The sequence below is a fragment of the Pogona vitticeps genome, chromosome 6 (assembly GCF_051106095.1).
Source record: "Pogona vitticeps strain Pit_001003342236 chromosome 6, PviZW2.1, whole genome shotgun sequence".
In the NCBI taxonomy this organism is placed as follows: Eukaryota; Metazoa; Chordata; class Lepidosauria; order Squamata; family Agamidae; genus Pogona; species Pogona vitticeps.
The window spans coordinates 15,804,781-15,824,314 of NC_135788.1; the positions used below are offsets into that span (position 1 = coordinate 15,804,781).

The window sequence follows — 19,534 nt, forward strand, 5'->3', positions numbered from 1 at the left end:
ACTTCAGGTACATGGAAAGGGGGAAGACCTGCATTCCAGCCTTTTCCCTGCTAGGCCTAGTTTTAGATTTTCTCTTTCTCTAACTAGTTCAACCTGCTTCCGGAAATATGCAGGAGCCTGGTGCTAAGACATCCCCACAGGGAGATTCTTTCTCCACCCGCCTGCCCCCCCCCCAGCTCAGCAACCAGAAACTGGTGTGTGCTGTTCGCGCACAGTTCAGATATGGCACTTACCTTGACCATTTTGGGGGGTGGAAGAGTTCCAATACAGGGAGTATTGTACCTTTTGTTTGTTTTGTTTTTGCAGTAGATCCTGGTTTGGGTAGAAAGCCAAGTCGTTCTTTTTGTCTGCCTATATTGTGCGCGGTGTATATGAGGATAGTGGGTGACCAAATAATAGTTGATACCAACGTATGCCCAAGGTAAAGAAAGAATGTGTTGTGTAACTTCATTTCACCGGTTAAGGTAAATAGTCAAGAGTGGAGGGCGTGGCGAGGAAAAGGTTTGTGATTATTTTGAGGGAACGGTCTACATTTTCCCTGCCTCACCTCCTTTAAATGGTTTGAGGCTGCCTTGCCTGTGTAACTCAACCACAGTGTATTAACCACCTATTTTTTTCTCTAGCTATTCATGGCTGCTGATTCTATTCAGTACCCTATGCAATTAATGGTATTGCTGCATACCCTTAATTTTTGTTAACTTGTGAAAAATTGCTTTTTAATGTTGTTTACCGAGTGGGTTTAAATGCCATTCAGAGGTTGCCAAACATGAGTCACTAGTAAACTCTGAAGAGAGTTTATGAGATAAATGTAGCTTTCATTTCGAAGGAGGGCCAAATTCAAGGGGAAATGTGAATGTTTAGGTAGGGCAACTTGTTTTTAGACCACTGTTTCTGCATTTTGTATCTGTATTTTAATTGTTTTTATCATTCCATTTGTATGAAACTATTTCATATAAAACTGAGTACAAATGAGTCATACAGACTGTCAAAAAATTATTCTGATGACATTTCTGTGTGTGAAATTGATTCCCCTCAGAAAATGGGGAGAGAATGTTGTTATGAAAACCATGAACTTGGCATTGCATGGAATGTTTACTTTTCTGCCATGGTGACTAGAAATGCTATTGTTTTTGCTGTAGGATAGATGATTGCTGTGTTCTTGGTTTTTGTTTGGAATTTTGATCTTACACATGGAGAATAATGCAATTCTGTTATTTGCCTGCCTTTGTGAAACAAAATCTTTGTCCGAACTGAGACGATAGGATACAGAAAAGGGCTGTGTAGAGGACAGAGCTGTTAAGGCAGAGGGAAATGTTTTGTTCTTATATGTACTCAGAAGTCGTGGGCTTAACGGAAATATGCTTGAATTAAAGCTTGTTCCTGAGATGCTGACAAGTCACAACACAAAAGAAAACATGCATTGTATGAAGGACAGTTGGCTGGACTGTACTTCAGTTGGCCTTCAGTGGTAAGAACGTCAGATTATGAGGATCTAAACATTCTCTAACCAGAGTTTCTGTGATTTAACTTTGTTTGTCTCGTACATTACTTGTGTGTTTATTGGAGCTAAAGGGAATAATGTTTGTTAGTACAACCGTCTGTGAATGAAGTAATGGTGTGAATGTGTGTGTGAGGGGCTTCATTTTGGGTTATGTAAATAGCATCATAGGGGTTTTTTTTCACTAGAGACTGGAAAGATTAATTCAAAACCTTCAGCTTTTTCTCTGCTGTTATATTGCATTAACAGGAAACATTGTCTCACACTTTAATTGGTTTTAAAGAGCATCAATAAGGGGATCAGAAATGCAGTAAATATTTAGATGTGCCATGGTTTACTGTAGTATTAGTTAAATATTTTTGCGTATGTAATCTGTTTGCTAAAGCTGTTTCTGTTTTGAAGATCAGAGAAGTACTTGGACTCTAATACCAATTTCAGCCTTTCCCGACCCTGCCTTGACTTGCGTTGGTTTGGTGAAATGTATACTTTCTCTCCCTTTACTCTTTCAAAAGTTCTGTTTATAATGCGGTTCACTGTATTAACCCCTCAATGCCAGTTCTGGTTTTTGCAACAGTCCCAGTCATGCCTACTTAGAATTAATCACCACTGAATTGAATGGAACTTATTCCCAGAACTGGCATTTTAATGATTATAGCTTAGTAATATTGAGACTATGTACCTCTTGTCACTCTGTCATATACATTTTTTTCTACCAGTAGCTACTGGTGTATTCCAAAAAGGAGATTTTTGAGAAACAACATCTGGGAAATGGTTTTTATGTCTTTACACAATAGATTTCAAACATGTGAAAATACACATTCAGTCTGGGAATTAACCGGTGCATTTACTGTGCACACAGGATAAAATGCTAATTGTTTCAGTAATACAGGTGAAATCAGAAGGTGGGCTTCGTAAACCATCAGAATGAAGAGGCACTTAGTAGAAACACTGTTGTATTAATGTCTTACAATGCCATGTTGTTAGAAGTGCTTCCTAGATAATTTAAGTGTGGTTAAAGAGGGTACATTCTGATTCCCCGAGGTCAGAGTAGTGCTAATTATAAAATCAGACAATAGAATTCTGCTTTTGATGAGTATGCCTGCTGTACTACCTTGAGGGAGGGATGATGGATACTGATTTCTGATATATTGGTTGAAATCATGTTGCTTAGTCTTGTAAGTGGTGTTACAGTAGCCCCACCCAAATGAGGATTTGTCAAGTCAGTTCCTCCATTGATTCCACTGATTCAAATCGGTCTGCTCTAGTTGCAACTTACTAGGCTAAGCAGTGGGATTTCAGCCATTAAATTTGGAGAGAATTAAATTTTAGAAGAATAATAAGATATCCAGAGATCTGCACTAAAGGAACCTCTGTGAAAAGAAGATAGGATACAAAATAAGCAAAATACTCTGTTCCCCCCCCCCCAAGATTTAATAATGCTTGAGCTAAATAAATCCTCTACGTAAGCAGGAGATTGTCTTGCACTAAAAAAAGACGTTATCCATTTTGCTAAGTTACTGAAACAGTAGGCTTGTCCTGAAGAGCTGTGTCATTGTTTATTATATATTATAGTCCCACAGAATTTATGCAGATTAAACTAAAACATCTGTGTACCACTTCAGCAGAATATGCATCTAGCAACTTCTTGGGATTTCACTGCAGTGATTCTCACACTAAGGGATTATGAAGTAAGAGCAAATCCAGTAGCTCAATAACATTTACTGAGCAGACTGGATGGCTGTGAAAATGGATTCTAGTAAGTAGGTAGGGTAGACAGGGAAGCATTTGCTAATATTAATATTCCATATTCTAGACATCGATTTTTCTAATATGAGTTACAAATAAAGTCAAAATGCATTAGTAAAACCACAATAATGGCCACAGTTCCAGCAGTTATGTCTTCCACCATAATTCCAATGACATACATCTCAATTGTCAACTGCTGCAATTTTCCAAGTCAGAGAATCATATAATATTGTAATTGAATTGGAAGGGGCCTATAAGGCCATTGAGTCCAACCCCCTGCTCAATGCAGAAAAAGACTGTCCCAGTTCAGCTACATGTAGTATTTAGGGAAACTTTTCAATATTTCTTCTGCAGGTAACATGAACAAAAGATTTTAAGTTTAATTTCAAATTTTAATATATATTTTTTTGGTAAATATATGTCAAACATACTGATCTGTGAGTTTCTGGTGTAACTCAGTTGGCTTAAATCTGGGGTGATGTATAGCAGCAAGTTGAAAAGTGTAGGCATTTATTGTGACCTATTGTATTGCACAATTTGATGCACAACAGCAAATGCCTATGCCAACTTCTTAACTTAGGATGGTTTACCACTGAGATTTACACCAGTTACATTATACCGCTTTTAAAAACCTGATTAGTTTTTGATGTAAAATGAGATCTCTGTTGATCTAATCCATTTTTCCTTGCTTTCTCTGATTCTGGGGATTTTCTGCAAGATGTCTGGGAAATTTTATAACTGAGCTTTTTCAAAATATGGGACTGGTCAGTAAATCAAGTACTGTATAGTTGACACTTAGTAATCTATTGTTGGATAATATATGTGGGTTTTTTTTTCTTACAGCAGTGCTGAGAATAAAAACGAAGAAAAAAGCATAATGTGGCTTATCTTTCACCTAGAAAGGTGAACATAACTTTTAAAAAGAGATGGCTGACAAGAGTGGAAAAATACTTCCAGGACCATTATACATTGAAGTTGAATACGACTATGAGTATGAAGCAAAAGACAAAAGGATTGTGATAAAACAAGGGGAGCGATACATCTTGGTGAAAAAGACTAACGATGACTGGTGGCAAGTCAAAAGTGATGAAAATTCCAAGCCCTTCTATGTGCCAGCGCAGTATGTGAAGGAAGTAACTCGCAAAGCATTGATGCCACCTATTAAGCCCTCAGGTGCGCTGCCAAACAGTTCGCTAAAACTTATGCATGGGTTACAGAGGTCAACGGAAAATGTGAACAAGTCTCCAGAGCTTTCCAGCTTTGGAAAATCATCTCCAGTTCAAGTGTCTGAACTAGTACGGGATGCTAATCAAAATCTGGGACCAAATGGCAGTCCAGGTCAGAATACCGGCCTGAATCCGGACCTTGCCCAAAACAATGGGAAATTTAATGAATTCCAGTTTCCTAAAGTTTCTAACCAGAGCAGGACCTTCTCCATGTCCCACTTTCCTTGTTCTGAATATATGGAAACAGAAAATACTAGCTTCTTGCAAGAGCAGTCTTGTGACTCTGCAGGAGAAGGTTCAGAAAAAATCCACCAGGATTCAGAATCTGGAGATGAACTTAGCAGCAGTTCTACAGAACAAGCACAGGTAAGATGATGTAGTAATAATAGTTACATACTGGCAAGTTGATTCCAACTTATGATGACCCTTTCCAGTGTTTTCTAGGTATACAGTGAAGAGTTGGTTTACCTCTTCTAATGCAGGTGCCTTGGGACTGTGCAGCTTGGCCAAGGCTACACAGGTGGCTGTTTTCTTAGGAGGAAGAGTGGGGAATTGAACTCCCAACCACTGGCCCCACAACCTAATTCACTGAGCTATCTAGGCAGCTGAAGAGGTAAAGCTCAGTAAATATTCTTCTTTCAAACACAGTTCTCTTAAGAAAAAAATCTACTGGGTGAAGGAATCGGTTATTCTACAAAATGGGAAACTTTTAAAAATTGAGGGGCATGATTTAAGGCTAGGCTGGCATACCTACATATGATACCAAGATGATAAGCAATACAAAACATTTAATTTACTTTTGATCAGGAGAGCTCTGTTACGGGTTTGGAAGACAGTTAAGGCACAACATTATATCGTTATGGGTAGCTCCGTTAGAAGTGTTCTCTGATCTGGCAAGGACATCTCAAGGGACAAACGGGAGATATGCCGAAATATTAGATAGTGATTTTAATCTAAAGAACAAAGATGAACTGGCAGAAAAAGGTTTTATCTTAGATTGGTGGTCGATAAACTTGTTGAAATCAACATATGTAAAAGATAAAGCTACAGGGTTTCAGAAAGACAAAATACCTTTGGATAAGGGGTTGCTGGACTCAGAGGAAAAATTGATTAAAGGTTTATATAATACTTTAATGGAGCAAAAAATGGAAGATGAAATTGTGAAGGATTGCATGGTAAAATGGGCTCAAAATATAGGTCATAATATAGAACTAAGTGCCTGGTCACACATTTGGGAACGAAATATTAAAATGACTAAATCTATAAATCTAAAAGAAAAAAATCTGAAATGACATTCCAGTAATAAGCTCCTATGCATACATTTGATTGTCAGTTCTTAATTCATATATGAAATGTACCGAACATAGATATCAAGGAGTGGAGTTTGCCTCTGTATTAGAGCTAATTCTACTAACAGAATAGATACAGTACTTCTGCTTGCTGTTTGCAATAGTTACTGTTGTTGTTACTAATATTTGTGAGAATAGTTACTGTTGCCTTGTACAAGAGAGGTAAATCCTTATTTGTCTCGTCTTTGCAGGAGAGAATGAGAAGCTATAGAAATATTCTTGCTTGTATGAAGGGAACAGAGTTCTTTGTTGTACTTTTGATAAAAGACAAGATGATTGCATAAATTAAGCAAAACAGTGAACTGTGCGAAATAATGCTTTAATACAATTAATACTTTAATGTAAATGCAAACTTGTCCAAAATGACAGCAGTTGTTGCTTTTTTGCATAGACTTTTAAGGACTGGAAATATCATTGGTCTTTCCTATACATTTCAAGAGAAAAGACACGTTTTATGCAGACAGTTTGCAGATGTTATGGAGACCTTGAGAAGAAAAATAACATTCCTGTTTCTCCCTTGTCCAGACAAGGGATCTCTGGGTTTTGATTCCTTTTTGAAATATCTCATCAAGACAGCTGCAGTGGACAAAAAGGTAGGTAGGTAGGTAGGTAGGTAGGTAGTGCTTAATATTCTTGTGAGTTGGAAGTAGTTTTTGAGTTGAGTAGCTTTTCTTCATAAACCAACCAACCAAACAAACACACCGTGGAATCATCCACTGGCCCCAAAAAAGAAGGTGAGACTAACGTCTCAGGGTGTTGAAGAAATGTGTTTATGCACGTTTAAAAGTGTCCAACATGTTTTGGCCAATTTATTCTGTGACCCTGTGAATGTAGCAATGTATGTGCAAAGATATACAGTGGGGCCCCGCTAGACGATTACTCTGCAAAATGGGTAATCCGCAGGACGGTGACGTTTTGTGATCACTATAATGATTTGCAAAACAGTTTTTCCTATGAGGGATTTTGCTGGATTATGATTTGGTCTGTGCTTCACAGACCGTTTTTCGCAAGACGACGATTTTACACCTGATTGGCGCTTCGCAAAATGGCTTCCCTGTGGGCAATTTTCGCTGGACTATTTTTCCCCATTGGAATGCATTAAATGGATTTCAGTGCATTCCAATGGGGAAATGCTTTTTGCAAGACGATGTTTTTGCAAAACAGCGATTTCAGTGGAATGAATTAACATCATCTTGCGGAGCACCACTAATTTTAATCTACTCCTAACCTTCACTGAGGCTTTTTGAGTAGCTTTAGGAGATAAAGTCTAAGAGAACTTTAACTGTACAGCTAACCTTCAGTACTTTGTAATTCTCATGTTCCCAGAAAATGCCACAGCAGTGACTTAATGCAAAGTCCTGTTAGATGACAGTCAAAACCATTTTTTAAAATGTGGGCTTTCCAAATAATCATGAATAGTGCAAATATATTGTACTTTTATATCAATGTTATTAAAATAACATAGAAAGTCCCATTTAATTTTTCCCAGTGTAGATAGTAGAATTGCAAAAACAAAAGTACTGATTTTTAAAGTTATCTTTTAAGCCGCATATATGAAATTACTGTTGGAAACAGTATTGAATTTATGTGGTAAACAAAATGAGAAAGTTCTCTGGGCCCAAAACAGCATAAGTAACAGAAATTCAGGGTAGTACATCAGGATAGAAATTAAGGAAACTTGTTTCCTCTTAATCACACAAACCGAGAGAATTGAATGCCAAACTGAGGCAGTGGAACAACCCTCATGCTTTCTGTAAATCTTTCAGTAATTACCATTGTTTGGCAGAAATCAGCTGTGCACAAATTAAGAGCTTAGCAAGCTGTTCTTATGGTTGCTAGTTGCCAGAACATGGAGTTCTAGGCTGAATATACTTATCCTGAAACAAAGCTGAATCTGTGTGTGCATTGTACAGTGAATTTCAGATGATGATTCCCTTTTCGGTGAGTTTATGTGTAGGCTGACAAACAAATCACAATCACACTTTACTATTGTAATAATCCGACTCTTGTATTTTCTGACATCTGTGTTAAAAGGTGTATTTTATCATTCAGAAAACAGAAGAAGTTATACTTTCCTAGCATGAATAAGATGCCCTATTATGGTTGCCCACAATGGGTGATAATGAACACATAGCACTGGTAGCCACTAAGTTTGTATTTTTTCCTTGCAGCTAAACGTTTAGAGCAGCATTTTTTAATGTTTGGGGGTGGGAAGTCATGTATTAAATCAGCTATTTTAAAGTATCACTTATTAAAGATATACATATACATTTTGTTGAGTTTTTGCATTACTAATTTTTGTGTGTGAAATATTCTTGCTGTAAAAAGTCAGTGAGTGTTTTCCTTTCAGTTTACCAGATTGTGTAACCACCAGATAAAGAAAACCAGCGTAATAGTTATAAAAAGAACTGATACAAATCTGCTGGGAAGTAATGGTTGAATTTGTATTTCTGTGTGGCAGAATCCCGTCATCATAGGGAAGTAATATTTGCTAAAATCCAGTTAGCAAAAAGTACACATAGAAGGATAGTTACACATTTCCCCCCCATCTACTGTGTTTTCCTGAAAAGAAGACAGGGCTTTATATTAATTTTTGCTCCAAAAACGTATTAGGGCTTATTTTCAGGAGATGTTTTATTTTTTTCATGTACAACAATCTACATTTATTCAAATACAGTCATGTCATCATCTGGTTGCTGTACAAGGGTGGAGGGTGGGGTTTCACTCTACTGGGGCTTATTTGGGGGGTAGGGCTTATATTATGAGCATCCTGAAAAATCATACTAGGGTTTATTTTCAGGTTAGGTCTTATTATTGGGGAAACAGGGTAGTGAGCAGTTCTTAGTGTGAGTGATCATCTGATATGACAGCACAAGCCAGTCACACAAAGGAAACCTGCCAAGGAGAGTGACTACTTTCTGTGATGGCCCTTCCATGGTCACATAAATCAACAGGATTCTGGCCAGTATGTTTAAAGATGGTGTAAACATGCCATAGGGATTGGATATGAGTTAGCCAGGGCAGGATGTTGTTAATAGCAGGAATGTTGGCAATCTTTGGATCCATGCCTGAATCTGAGTCTTTGGCACCAAATACCAAGTCCAAGTCTCTATTAAAAAGCAAGCTTTTTCCCCCAGAAAAAAAGGGAGGATGGGCGGGTGGGTTCTGAATCAAGCCCAAGACATTGAGGGAAAAACTCGAGCCAACTCACTCCTGCGATTTAAGTCCAATTTGATAGCGGATCCTGTGACTTGAGTCCCCATCTCTGCTTAGTAGGAATAGACAGTTATTACGGGAGACTGATCTAAGTAGAGCCCTAAACATTCCATCAACAGTCTCTTGCTATTTGCAGATCAATTTCAGGGCTTTCATTTGCAATTTCTAACTCTCATTTTTAATCACAGAGTGGTTGGATTCGGTATCTCTGTCTTTCTTTCTGTCTATCTGTGGGAATGGTCTGAGTGTTTCCCCTGCCAAAATCAGGAAATGAGCAATGCAACAATGCATAATACGAATAAATACCTTTGCAGTGTTGTGATGTCTATGCCAGAACATAAAGTCTCCATGGCAGCGCCACATGCTGTTCTTTTTATCTTGTGGGTTTTACCACCCATGTATGCTCATTTCCTCCATCCTATTGTAACCTGGGGAGGTTTTTAGAATTTTATTGTGAAAGCAATGAGATACCTGTGTTTCTGTGAAACACAAACACCTCCTTCTGTGAGAAGGATGTGTATGGTGGATGTCTCTGTTTATTTGTTCCTGTGCATGCTGCTTCTGTGTAAAGATTTATTACCACAGCCTTTTTATCTGATGTTGGGCAGGTTGCATTCTTTTGTTCTCAGTTCCAAATCCAAAACGATGAAGCAGATTCACCATGTACAGTTTCTATTTTAAGGGACTTCATTCACATTTTCCAAAAGGGTCTGGAATGATTTGATGCTGTGTCTAGTTTTCCATGTTTATACAGTGCGTAAATGTCCATTCTTACAAATATTTGCAGTTTATATACGAAACACTTGTAATTTATCATTGTAATTTGGAGGTCCACAAATAGTGGTGTGGCTTACTCCCCAGGCTCTTTTCACTTTCTTCCCTGGCACTCTCCCATCAAGTTTTGAGGAAAGATGGTCGTTCAGTGGTGGAGCACAGGTCTTGTGTTCAGGCCCTTGCATCTCCAGTTACAACTAAGGAAAACAGTTTTCTGAAATTGCTAAGAGATTTTATCAGTCAGTATAAACTGTACCAAGCTAGATGGGCAAGTGGTTTGACTGGGCATAAGCTTCCTTTGTTTTTGAGTATGTGTATAACGAGGGATTAAGAATAAGCCACAGTTTCTGTGTGTTGATCTCCAGACCTCAGGACAAATGAGGTAAGCACTCTGTGTGTTCAAGAAGGGTGGAGGGACAGGGGAGGTTCTTATCTTACCTGCACTGATATTTGGAGAACATAAGAAAATGTAAGGCACTCCTGCTGTTTACTGCCTTCAAAGTGCAACATGAGTGGGAACTTGAGCTGGGTAGAAATTTGGTCCACAAGGCATACTTTTAAAAAAGAACATTAGGGATGCTTGCTTCTAGCAGGTGAGTTTCTGGAGACCTTTTTTTTAAATCAGAAAATTGGGTTAGATCTGCAGGTAGTTTTGAACACTCTTGCTTCTGGAGGACTCTAGCCTCCATGTTAAAATCACGTTCTCATGTTGGGCCCAACTCAAGATGATGTACACTTATTTTAAAGAAAATAACATTGACTGAGAAATTCAGGCCTGTGAATGCATGTATGCAAAACTGATGGGCAGTAGAAATAGACTAGTATGCTTATCCCTAATTTTGTATGGTGCTTACCTGTGGTTGTATAAGATCTGACCGTTTGGCATATGGATTTGTTGCCATTTCCTATTTATAGACATGTACTATTAGTAGAAAGCAGTGTTAATCGTTACAAATATAGACACTGGCCTACTTGCAATGAGTCCTTTGTCTTTCATCTTCTTTAGTAATTGACTATTGCATAAACTGTGAAAGCACTAAAGGGGATTATCACTAGGGAGACTGTGTCGTGCTTTGATGAATTTTGGGTAATAATGATCCTGGAAAAAGATACTTTCCTAACTTAGCAAGGTTACTTTGCTCAAATTCACAATTGTGTAGAATTCTTAAGGAAATGTATGTAAAACATCCTTTTTGCCTACTATCGCCTCAGATGAATCCTTCTGTTAAAATTGTGAAGTTTAAATACTTTAAAGATGCTGTGTGATTTTTTTTTCACTGATGGTGGCTGTCATTAAATTGTTCTGTCATTGGCTGAAATCCTGTAGGCACAGCTCCACATGCATAAGGCTGATGACATTAAGAGCTACAGCTTTTTAGTGCTAATTAAAAATTGCCAGCCCCCCCCCCCGGTTCCTGAGGCTCCTTAGGCACCCTTTTCATTCTTCAGAAACCTTTGGGGGTCTTGGGACTAGGGGACAAAATCGTCATTATTTGAAAATTGCCACTGCTGGTTCTGCCGATGAGACCAGGGCCAGCAATGGTGATTTTCAAATCTTAAAGACTTCCTCCTGTCCTAAGATCCCCAAAGGATTCCCCAGGATGAAAGTGATCCTGAAGCCTTGGAACTCGGAGGATACTGGAAACTTTTAACTAGCAATAAAAGACCATAGCCGATCATATTATCACCCTTGCAAGAATGGAGCTGCACCAACAGGATTTCAGCCTATTGATATTTTGATGGAGAAGTAGGAATTTGATATATGTGTGCTCTTAAGGCCATAAGTAAGTTTATGTTAGGTAGGCTTTTTTAAAAAACCCACAGAGCACTTTTGATGCAAAGACAGTGTAAGCATACTGAAGTAGTAGCATAACAATGTTTGCTTTTCATATCTAGCACTTGAAATTTGCATGCCATTAGACATTTTAATGTATGCCCACAATGGTGTTGATATCTTAAGAAAACAGGTGCCCTTTGTTCTTCTGTCATTTGGTAGATTTATTCTTCTGTCTGAGATACATATTTGGTCCTATTCTTTGTGCTGTGAGCCAACAAGAATGCTAATCATGATCAAAATTGTTCATGCTGACATATGGCTTTGAGGAACTGAGACGAGATTCATTCCTTTATCTTATATCAAATGGCAGATGGTAGTCTCCTTCTGTCACAAATAATATTATGGATAAAAATGATGGATTTGAAAGCAGAGAGATTCTATATCTCATTACTACTGGACTCCCAGCTACATTATTTGCTTATTCCCCCCCCCCCATTTTATTAAGCTGGCGTTATTGTTCTTCTAGAGTTTTTAAACTTTTAAGAGCCTTTTTTTTAAAATGTCTGACGGTCTTGTGAATTCAGCTTGAATTTATTCTACAGGGAAAAAAGTCTAATGATATCACACACATACAGGCTGCGTTGGTATCTAAAGTGAACATTTTATATTTGTAAATCAAATAATTTCAGTGTAAGTGTTCTTGCAAAATTCTTAAGAAGGCATTTGAATATCCTGATTAAAATTAGATTATTCCTTTGCATTGCGTTATAGCCTCATTTGACACATTGGCGACAATACAAAGAGCCAGTGATCTGTAGGCGATGAACCAACTGACCAAAACCAACAGGAAAGCCATTTAATGAAAAAAAAAGGACAAGTATGCACTTAGAAAAAGAGCTAACGTGTTAACTGAGTCAGTCAAATTAAGCTGTCAGAAATGAGGAAGTGACCCAGCCTAGTTTCTGCTGATAACATATGTTTCACTGTGTGTTGTTAAAGCCATTGCTTTCCTAATGTATGTTTTAATAAGATAGGTTTCCTTACTTTTTTCCTAAATTGTACTGGGACGCTCTTGGCAATTGGTCGGTTCAGCTCAACAAAGGAGAGGTTGATAAAGCTTAAGCAGTTCGGTTTTCAAAACCTTTTCCTGAAATGACAGCTTGGGTCATGCCGTCAGTAGTTGACGTATACTGCATTTTCTTCACCCAGTTCAGACTTATGGCCTATTAATGATATTTAGAGATGGGCGTGAAGTGCTGGTTCGGCAGTTTTGTGCTGGTTCGTTTATTGGCCAAACAGGTGTTTGATACCTCAGCGCTCCACCTCCTTTGGCAGGTGCCCATTCGAAGGGAGTAGTCTGACTTTCCTGCCCCACCTCCTCCAGGCACCACCTCAAAAACACCTGTTTGGGGGATAAACAGACCAACATGAACCGCTAAACCCCTGGTTTTGTGTCCATCTCTGGTTATATTGTAGCCAGCTCTTCTTTTAAGGCTCTTGAATGCAGTATAAAGTTATCTAACTGGCCTCAAACAACCAGGGAAGGTTAAACTAAGCTCACTGTATACATGAGCCATACTAGAGAGCACTTGTCAAACAAGTATTTGGTGATGTGTACAGACTCTGTTCTGGAAAAAAAAAGCAAGTCTGTAGGAAGAATATAAATTGAGTGATTTCAATGTATGTCCACACATATTGCTTTATACAGCTCTAACATGAGATTGAGGATATAATTAAAAGGAAAATTGCTCACTTCCCAAGGGTCAGCAATATTATTTTATTAGGGCTAGCCCAACAAGCTCTTCATAACTTCTTTAAGACGCTGAACACGTTGAGCTTTCTTGGTATCATTATGTTCGAAATCCTGTACCAAAGGGAGTGTGTTAATTTTATGTAAGAGTTCAAGGGGCAGATATCTTGAACTTTGGCTTTTTACATGAGATATAACTAATGCTGGGTAAATACTTCTATTCCCGAGGAACAGCTTCTTGGTGTATGGTTTGGTAAAGACTTGTTTCCGACTTAGTTAGCATTTGTTTTGTTCAGGATAATATTCGGTCTCTCCAGTAGTTAAATAAAGATGGAAAGAGAAGCTGTAGCAATCGTAGAAATGAAAAGTATTCAAGTAAGTGTGCTACGTTTTTCTGTTTAAAGTTCCTGTAGCAGCTGGCATGTTAGTAGATTGATAGTTTTTGTACATAAGTTTGCACGTCTGAAAGACACACTGTGTATGGATTACAGTAGTTTCCCCCCCAATCAAATGTTTTTACTATGTACATTAATGTGTTAATGTAAAAATGACATTTTAATCACGTAGAGAGGCGATGAAAGATCTTAGCCAGTGTCTTAAGTAAAATAAAAACAAGTGGTCTTGCAAATATTACAGGGATATTTGAGTTGTTGCTTTAACTGTAGCAAGTATACATACAAGTAGTTGTAGGCATGTAAGGATGATTGCCAAAGACCAGGAGTAGTTACTGAGTGAAATTGTTCCATGTATCAGTGCTTTGCTTTCATCAGTTCTAGATTTATTGCTTCTACATGTAAATGTTAATATTGAAATAATTAAGAATTGTAATGCTATTATAGTTTCATAAAGGAAATGGCATTTTGAGCCTGAATCTGTTGTTAATATCTGTTAAGTTATAAAAGTCTGTCAGTTATGTGAAAATTCTTTGCAAAAAATATTATTTTGTATTATTTAAGTAGTTTGGTGCTACCTTGGTGTTCCTCCATTTACTCCAAAACTGATGTCTATTTGGATCCGTTGTTGTTGGTTCTTCCAAAAGCATGCATCTAGTTAGACTTAATAGAGTCCCTAGTTATCTTTAAATTCTTATTCCTCAGTGAGAATGTCCATAATAGGGATTTCCAGCCTTTGAGTAATTAAACTACCAAGCCCATTTCTCATCATAAAGCTCAAAGGTAAAAACTGTCAGTATTCCCTACATTTACACATGTGATTCCTTTGCTATCTTCTTTGACTTATATATGTATATGTGTGTGTGTGTATGTATATATGTATATATGTATATGTGTGTGTATATATGTATATATATGTATATATGTGTATATATGGCGCAGTGGTTAAAACGCTGTACTGCAGCTAAAACTGTGCTCACAACCTGGGGTTCAAATCCCAGGTAGCCGGCTCAAGGTTGACTCAGCCTTCCATCCTTCCGAGGTTGGTAAAATGAGTACCCAGCTTGCTGGGGGGGCAATGTGTAGCCTTTATAATTAAAATTGTAAACCGCCCGGAGAGTGCTTGTAGCGCTATGGGGCGGTATATAAGTCCAATAACTAAATAAATAAATATGTATGTATATATGTACAGTATGTATATATGTGTGTATATATGTGTGTGTGTGTGTGTGTGTGTGTATATATATATATATATATATATATATAGAGAGAGAGAGAGAGAGAGAGAGAGAGAGAGAGAGAGAGAGAGAGAGAGAGAGAGAGAGAGAGAGAGAGAGAGAGAGAGAGAGAGAGAGAGAGAGAGAGATCTCCCCCCCTCCCCCCCCCAGGCCTGGTGTCTGTTTTTTCTCCCGGAGGACTGTTTACAGTAGTACCATAAAACAACATAAGCCATAAATTACTGCATGTAGATGTACCATACACCCAAGAGCCAATGAATATGTAGAATGTTCTATTTGTGAACTGATATTTCATTCAACATTTCATTTTGTTTCCATATGTCTGATGAAGTGGACATGTCCCTGAAAGCTTACATTAAAATATAATAGTATTTAAGATGCCACTTTTTGTTTTGTTTCTTTGGATTTTGCCTGATAGCCTTTCAGTTTGTTTATTCTTCATTCTGTAACACAGTTATGTGCTTTCATGTACTAGCTGCTTCAAGTTCATGTATTCTCAGTGTTGATACTTCTAGTGGCATTTTGTATTGAACTAGTGATGTAAAGCTGAGGAATGAATGAAATGACATCTCCAAGAGAGATATTTGGAGGGTACAGAACATCAAAATATGCAGAATTGAGGCCTGCAGCAAGGAAATATTACATTAACTGAGGGGTAACATATATTGTTATATGGTGTGTATGTGTGTGTGTGTGTGATATATACCCTGTTTCCCCCAAAATAAGACCTAACCTGAAAATAAGCCCTAGTATGATTTTTCAGAATGCTCATAATATAAGCCCTACCCCCCAAAATAAGCCCCAGTTGAGTGAAACCCCTCCCTCCACCATTGTGCAGCAACCAGAAGATGACACAACTGTATTTGAATAAATGTAGATCGTTGTACATGAAAAAAAAACATCCCCTGAAAATAAGCTCTAATGCATTTTTTTTGGAGCAAAAATTAATATAAGACCCTGTCTTATTTTCGGAGAAACACGGTGTATGTATACACTATATATATATATATATAGTTGTATATATAGGATTTAAGCAACTGAAAAACATTTTCTTTATTGCTCTGTCTTGCTATAGAAATAGCCTAAATCAAGATAGTTTTAATGATTGTTTCTTTAATGTCACCTTTAATTTTTTTTTTAATGCAGAGAGCAAGGTAAGCCCAGAATGTGTTTGTCTGGTGGCCCAATAAATATTATGACTAACCGTTTTGTCCAAAAGTACAGACAGACAGAAAGAAACTAGAAATGTAGAAAATGCACATGAATCTAATATATGACTATTAGTTTTATTGCCATAGCTTGGCTCCCACATCTCCTCAAAAAAAAAAAAATTGGAAAAAATGTAACTTGCAGGAAGAAAATGGTGGAAAGAGATAACAGTTAGTGCTGCCACCTGCTTCTCTGTAATATTTTAGTCTTTGTGAGAAAAAGAGAGATGGATTGGTCTTGCTAAAATTGAAGAGTAGAAGACCACAGGAATTTTCTTGTGGTCAGACAACAAATTTAAGTCTATAACTATGTTTTGCTTGCATTGCTAGGTGTGGCAGTGGGGAGAGATTACTGTCATTGTACAGAACTTTGCCTGTTTTAAATGAAATTTGTACCTTGTTGTCCAACACAAACCAACTATACAGATTTGCTGAGGTTAAACAGAGGGCATGTACAGGAGGAGAAAAGTAAACACTAGCCTGTTTGTTTTTTCAGTGTGCAACAGTCTGTTATGTGTATGGTTGTTGGTTTCTTTTTTTCCTCACTTGTGCAAGAGGCAGTTTTCAGCATCTGCACCTGCAAGCAAGAGCAGGTGCTGAGCGCTCTACTTGCAATGGAGACACACTCTGCAGTGGCTGATGAGATTTTGTCCATAGTTTTACAATAAACAGGGTGTGTAGAGAAAAGCTTAAATATCAGCTCTGGTTTATATTGTCTTGTTTAATTCTTTGAGTAACTGTTTCTCTTTGAAACAGTAACAGGCGGGTCTAAATGCACTCGGAATTTAATACAAACACATGTAATGCAAATATTAAACCTACTGTCTCTTGAATGTTTAAATTTGCTAAAGTGGTGTATCTTTTTTTTTAAAAAAAATATCTGTTAACTGTAACAGTGCACTTAAGGTGAATGTGTAACACTTAACAAATAAAGTACTGTGTATATTACAGGCTTTATTCTGAAAAATAAAGATTTCTGGAAAAAAATATGCATACATGGGCCAGAATCCTCTTGTGTAACTCGATGTGTGTAATGATTGGTGGTTTCATCAGCCACAGATTTTAATCTTTAATTTAAACTTTTCTATATAACTGAAAAGATATTGAAAATAGGCTTTTCCCCCACTATGCTTATAGCAATGGGTCTCACAGATGCCATCGAAGCGGTGAAGTTAAGGGTATGGGATATTGAACTACAGGACCATGTTGGCCAGTTAGGGAAATATAACTTTCTTAAGAAATCTGCTTTTATCACCTGTGTCATCTAAAGCAGTGGTCCCCAACCTTGGGCCTCCAGATGTTCTTGGACTACAACTCCCAGAAGCCTCCACCACCATCTCTGCTGGCCAGGATTTCTGGGAGTTGAAGTCCAAGAACATCTGGAGGCCCAAGGTTGGGGACCACTGATCTAAAGCCATAAGGGCTTTTATAATAGCTAGGCTCAATGTATTTCCTTCTAAGCTTCTGGAGGGAAGATTCCGAGGTTTGCCTACATCAGATTGTCTCTGCCCTTGTAATAGTGATAAAGTTGAATCAGTTGGCCATGTTCTCCTTTTTCTGTACAGTACTTGCTATCTGGATCTTCGTATGGAGCTTTTATCACCTATTATCTGTAAATCTCCTGGGAGATCAGAGAAGGATTATGTCCAGATCCTACTCTCTGACAAAACCCCTTATATTACGACACAAGTGGCCAAATTTTGTGCTGCAGCAATGGTTATTCATAATCAGATGTCTGGGTAGGCGATTTTAGATGGATAATATAATGCTTTTAATATAACACTGGCTGAGGTTTTACTTATATTAAGGATATATGATGTCATTAACTGGAAAGAAGGGGTTGTTTTATCATGTTTTAATGGAATTTTATTACCCTGACTGACTTTATGAAACTATAATTATATGTATCTATTTTATATTGATACAGTTTATTTTAGCCACTGACTCCAGGCACATCATCTCATGTATTACCAGCATCCGCTGCTGAATGTACAAAGAAAAAGATAGTCTGTGTATCTGGGTTTTGATATTCTGCTGCATAACCATAGAACTTTGCTCCTGGGCACCTAGGCTTAGTTCAGACTCAATAATTCCTGATCTTTTTGGTGCAGTTCCTTTGGGGATGGCTTTTCAAATTGCATATTTCCCATTCTTCCTTGAAAGCTAAATATATGCACCAGTGTTTTCACACAAAAGAACCCATGTTTTAAAGGTTTTTTTTAGGAAACCTTTAGTCTCTTTCTGTAAGTACAGAGGGGGACAAAGAGAAATTCATTACTTACACAAGTATTTCTTCTCTCTCTTTAAGCAGAGTTATTGTTAAGTGCTGTCAAGTCGCTTCCAAAATATATTCACCCATGTAGAGGTTTTGAGGTATGTGAGATGTTTAAGGAGCAGTGTACTAATCCACCCCAGTCCCCCATGGCTTTTCAGGGTGCAAAGATTTAAACTCGTATCTCTTGAGTCATAGTGCAGTACTCTGGCCATTACACGACATTGGTTTTATTGGACAGAGTTCTCCAGTAAGGAAAGCATGTGAGCTGATTGGGAACATTTTAATACAAAGATCTATCCGTTTTGTCTTGGCTTAATTTGCTACTAACTTTGTGCTTTCTCAGGCCATCTGTATTTGTGAGAGAATTTGGGAAAGAGAAGGTTCTTGTATTATTCTCATTTTTGGAGTAGCCAGAGATACGGAATCTTCCTTGAAGGTGATTCCACAGCTCAGCAACCTGAGTTTAGGGACCCCATTGCTTCCAGGTGGCAAGTGTGGGCCATTTCTCCAGGCAAATGACTGAATAAATGTGTAGAAGCCTCTGATGGTTCTCTTCAAATATTGCTTCAGGTACAGTGGGGTCTTGACTTGAGAACTTAATCCGTATTGGAAGGTGGTTCTCAAGTCAAAAAGTTCTCAGGTCAAATCTGCATTTCCCATAGGAATGCATTGAAAACCATTTGATCCGTATCTGCTCTTTTCCGTCCATAGAAACTAATGGGAAGCTGCTATTCTGCCTTCAACCACTAGAGGGGGGATATTTTGTTTCTTTTTTTCTTAGGTCAAGAAAGGTTCAGGGAAGGCAGGGAAAATACAGTCCAGGCAGTACCAGGCAGTCTGAAGACTCCCAATCCACTCTCTAAAGGCTGAGAGGAGTGAGGAAGCAGACAGGCACCCTTTTCACTGGCCAAAAGTTAACTGAAAGTTCAAATTTTGCACTTTCCCTGCCTCCCACGTGGGTTTTTTCAGTTCTTAACTCAAATCTAAGTATGTAAGTCAAGTCAATATTTTCCTATGAGAGTGGTTCTTAAGTCAAAATGTTCTTAACTCAAGCCGTTCTTAAGTCAAGACCCCACTGTACTGAT

At 37.9% G+C, this 19,534-nt stretch overlaps 1 protein-coding gene across 30 annotated transcripts in view; it reads left to right on the top strand.

The window, feature by feature from the left end:
* ARHGAP12 (Rho GTPase activating protein 12) overlaps positions 1–19,534 on the top strand; it is a 65,582-nt gene that overhangs the window by 923 nt on the left and 45,125 nt on the right. For 15 of the 30 annotated variants that reach the window (XM_073002960.2, XM_073002970.2, XM_073002971.2 and 12 more), the window contains exon 2: positions 4,088–4,836. In XM_073002960.2, the coding sequence (XP_072859061.2) occupies positions 4,171–4,836 (666 nt within the window). In that variant the 5' untranslated portion in view covers positions 4,088–4,170. Of the gene's footprint in view, positions 1–1,373; positions 1,469–4,087; positions 4,837–19,534 lie in introns of all 30 variants that reach the window. The other 15 variants (XM_073002962.2, XM_078378551.1, XM_078378552.1 and 12 more) reach the window with 2 other exon arrangements.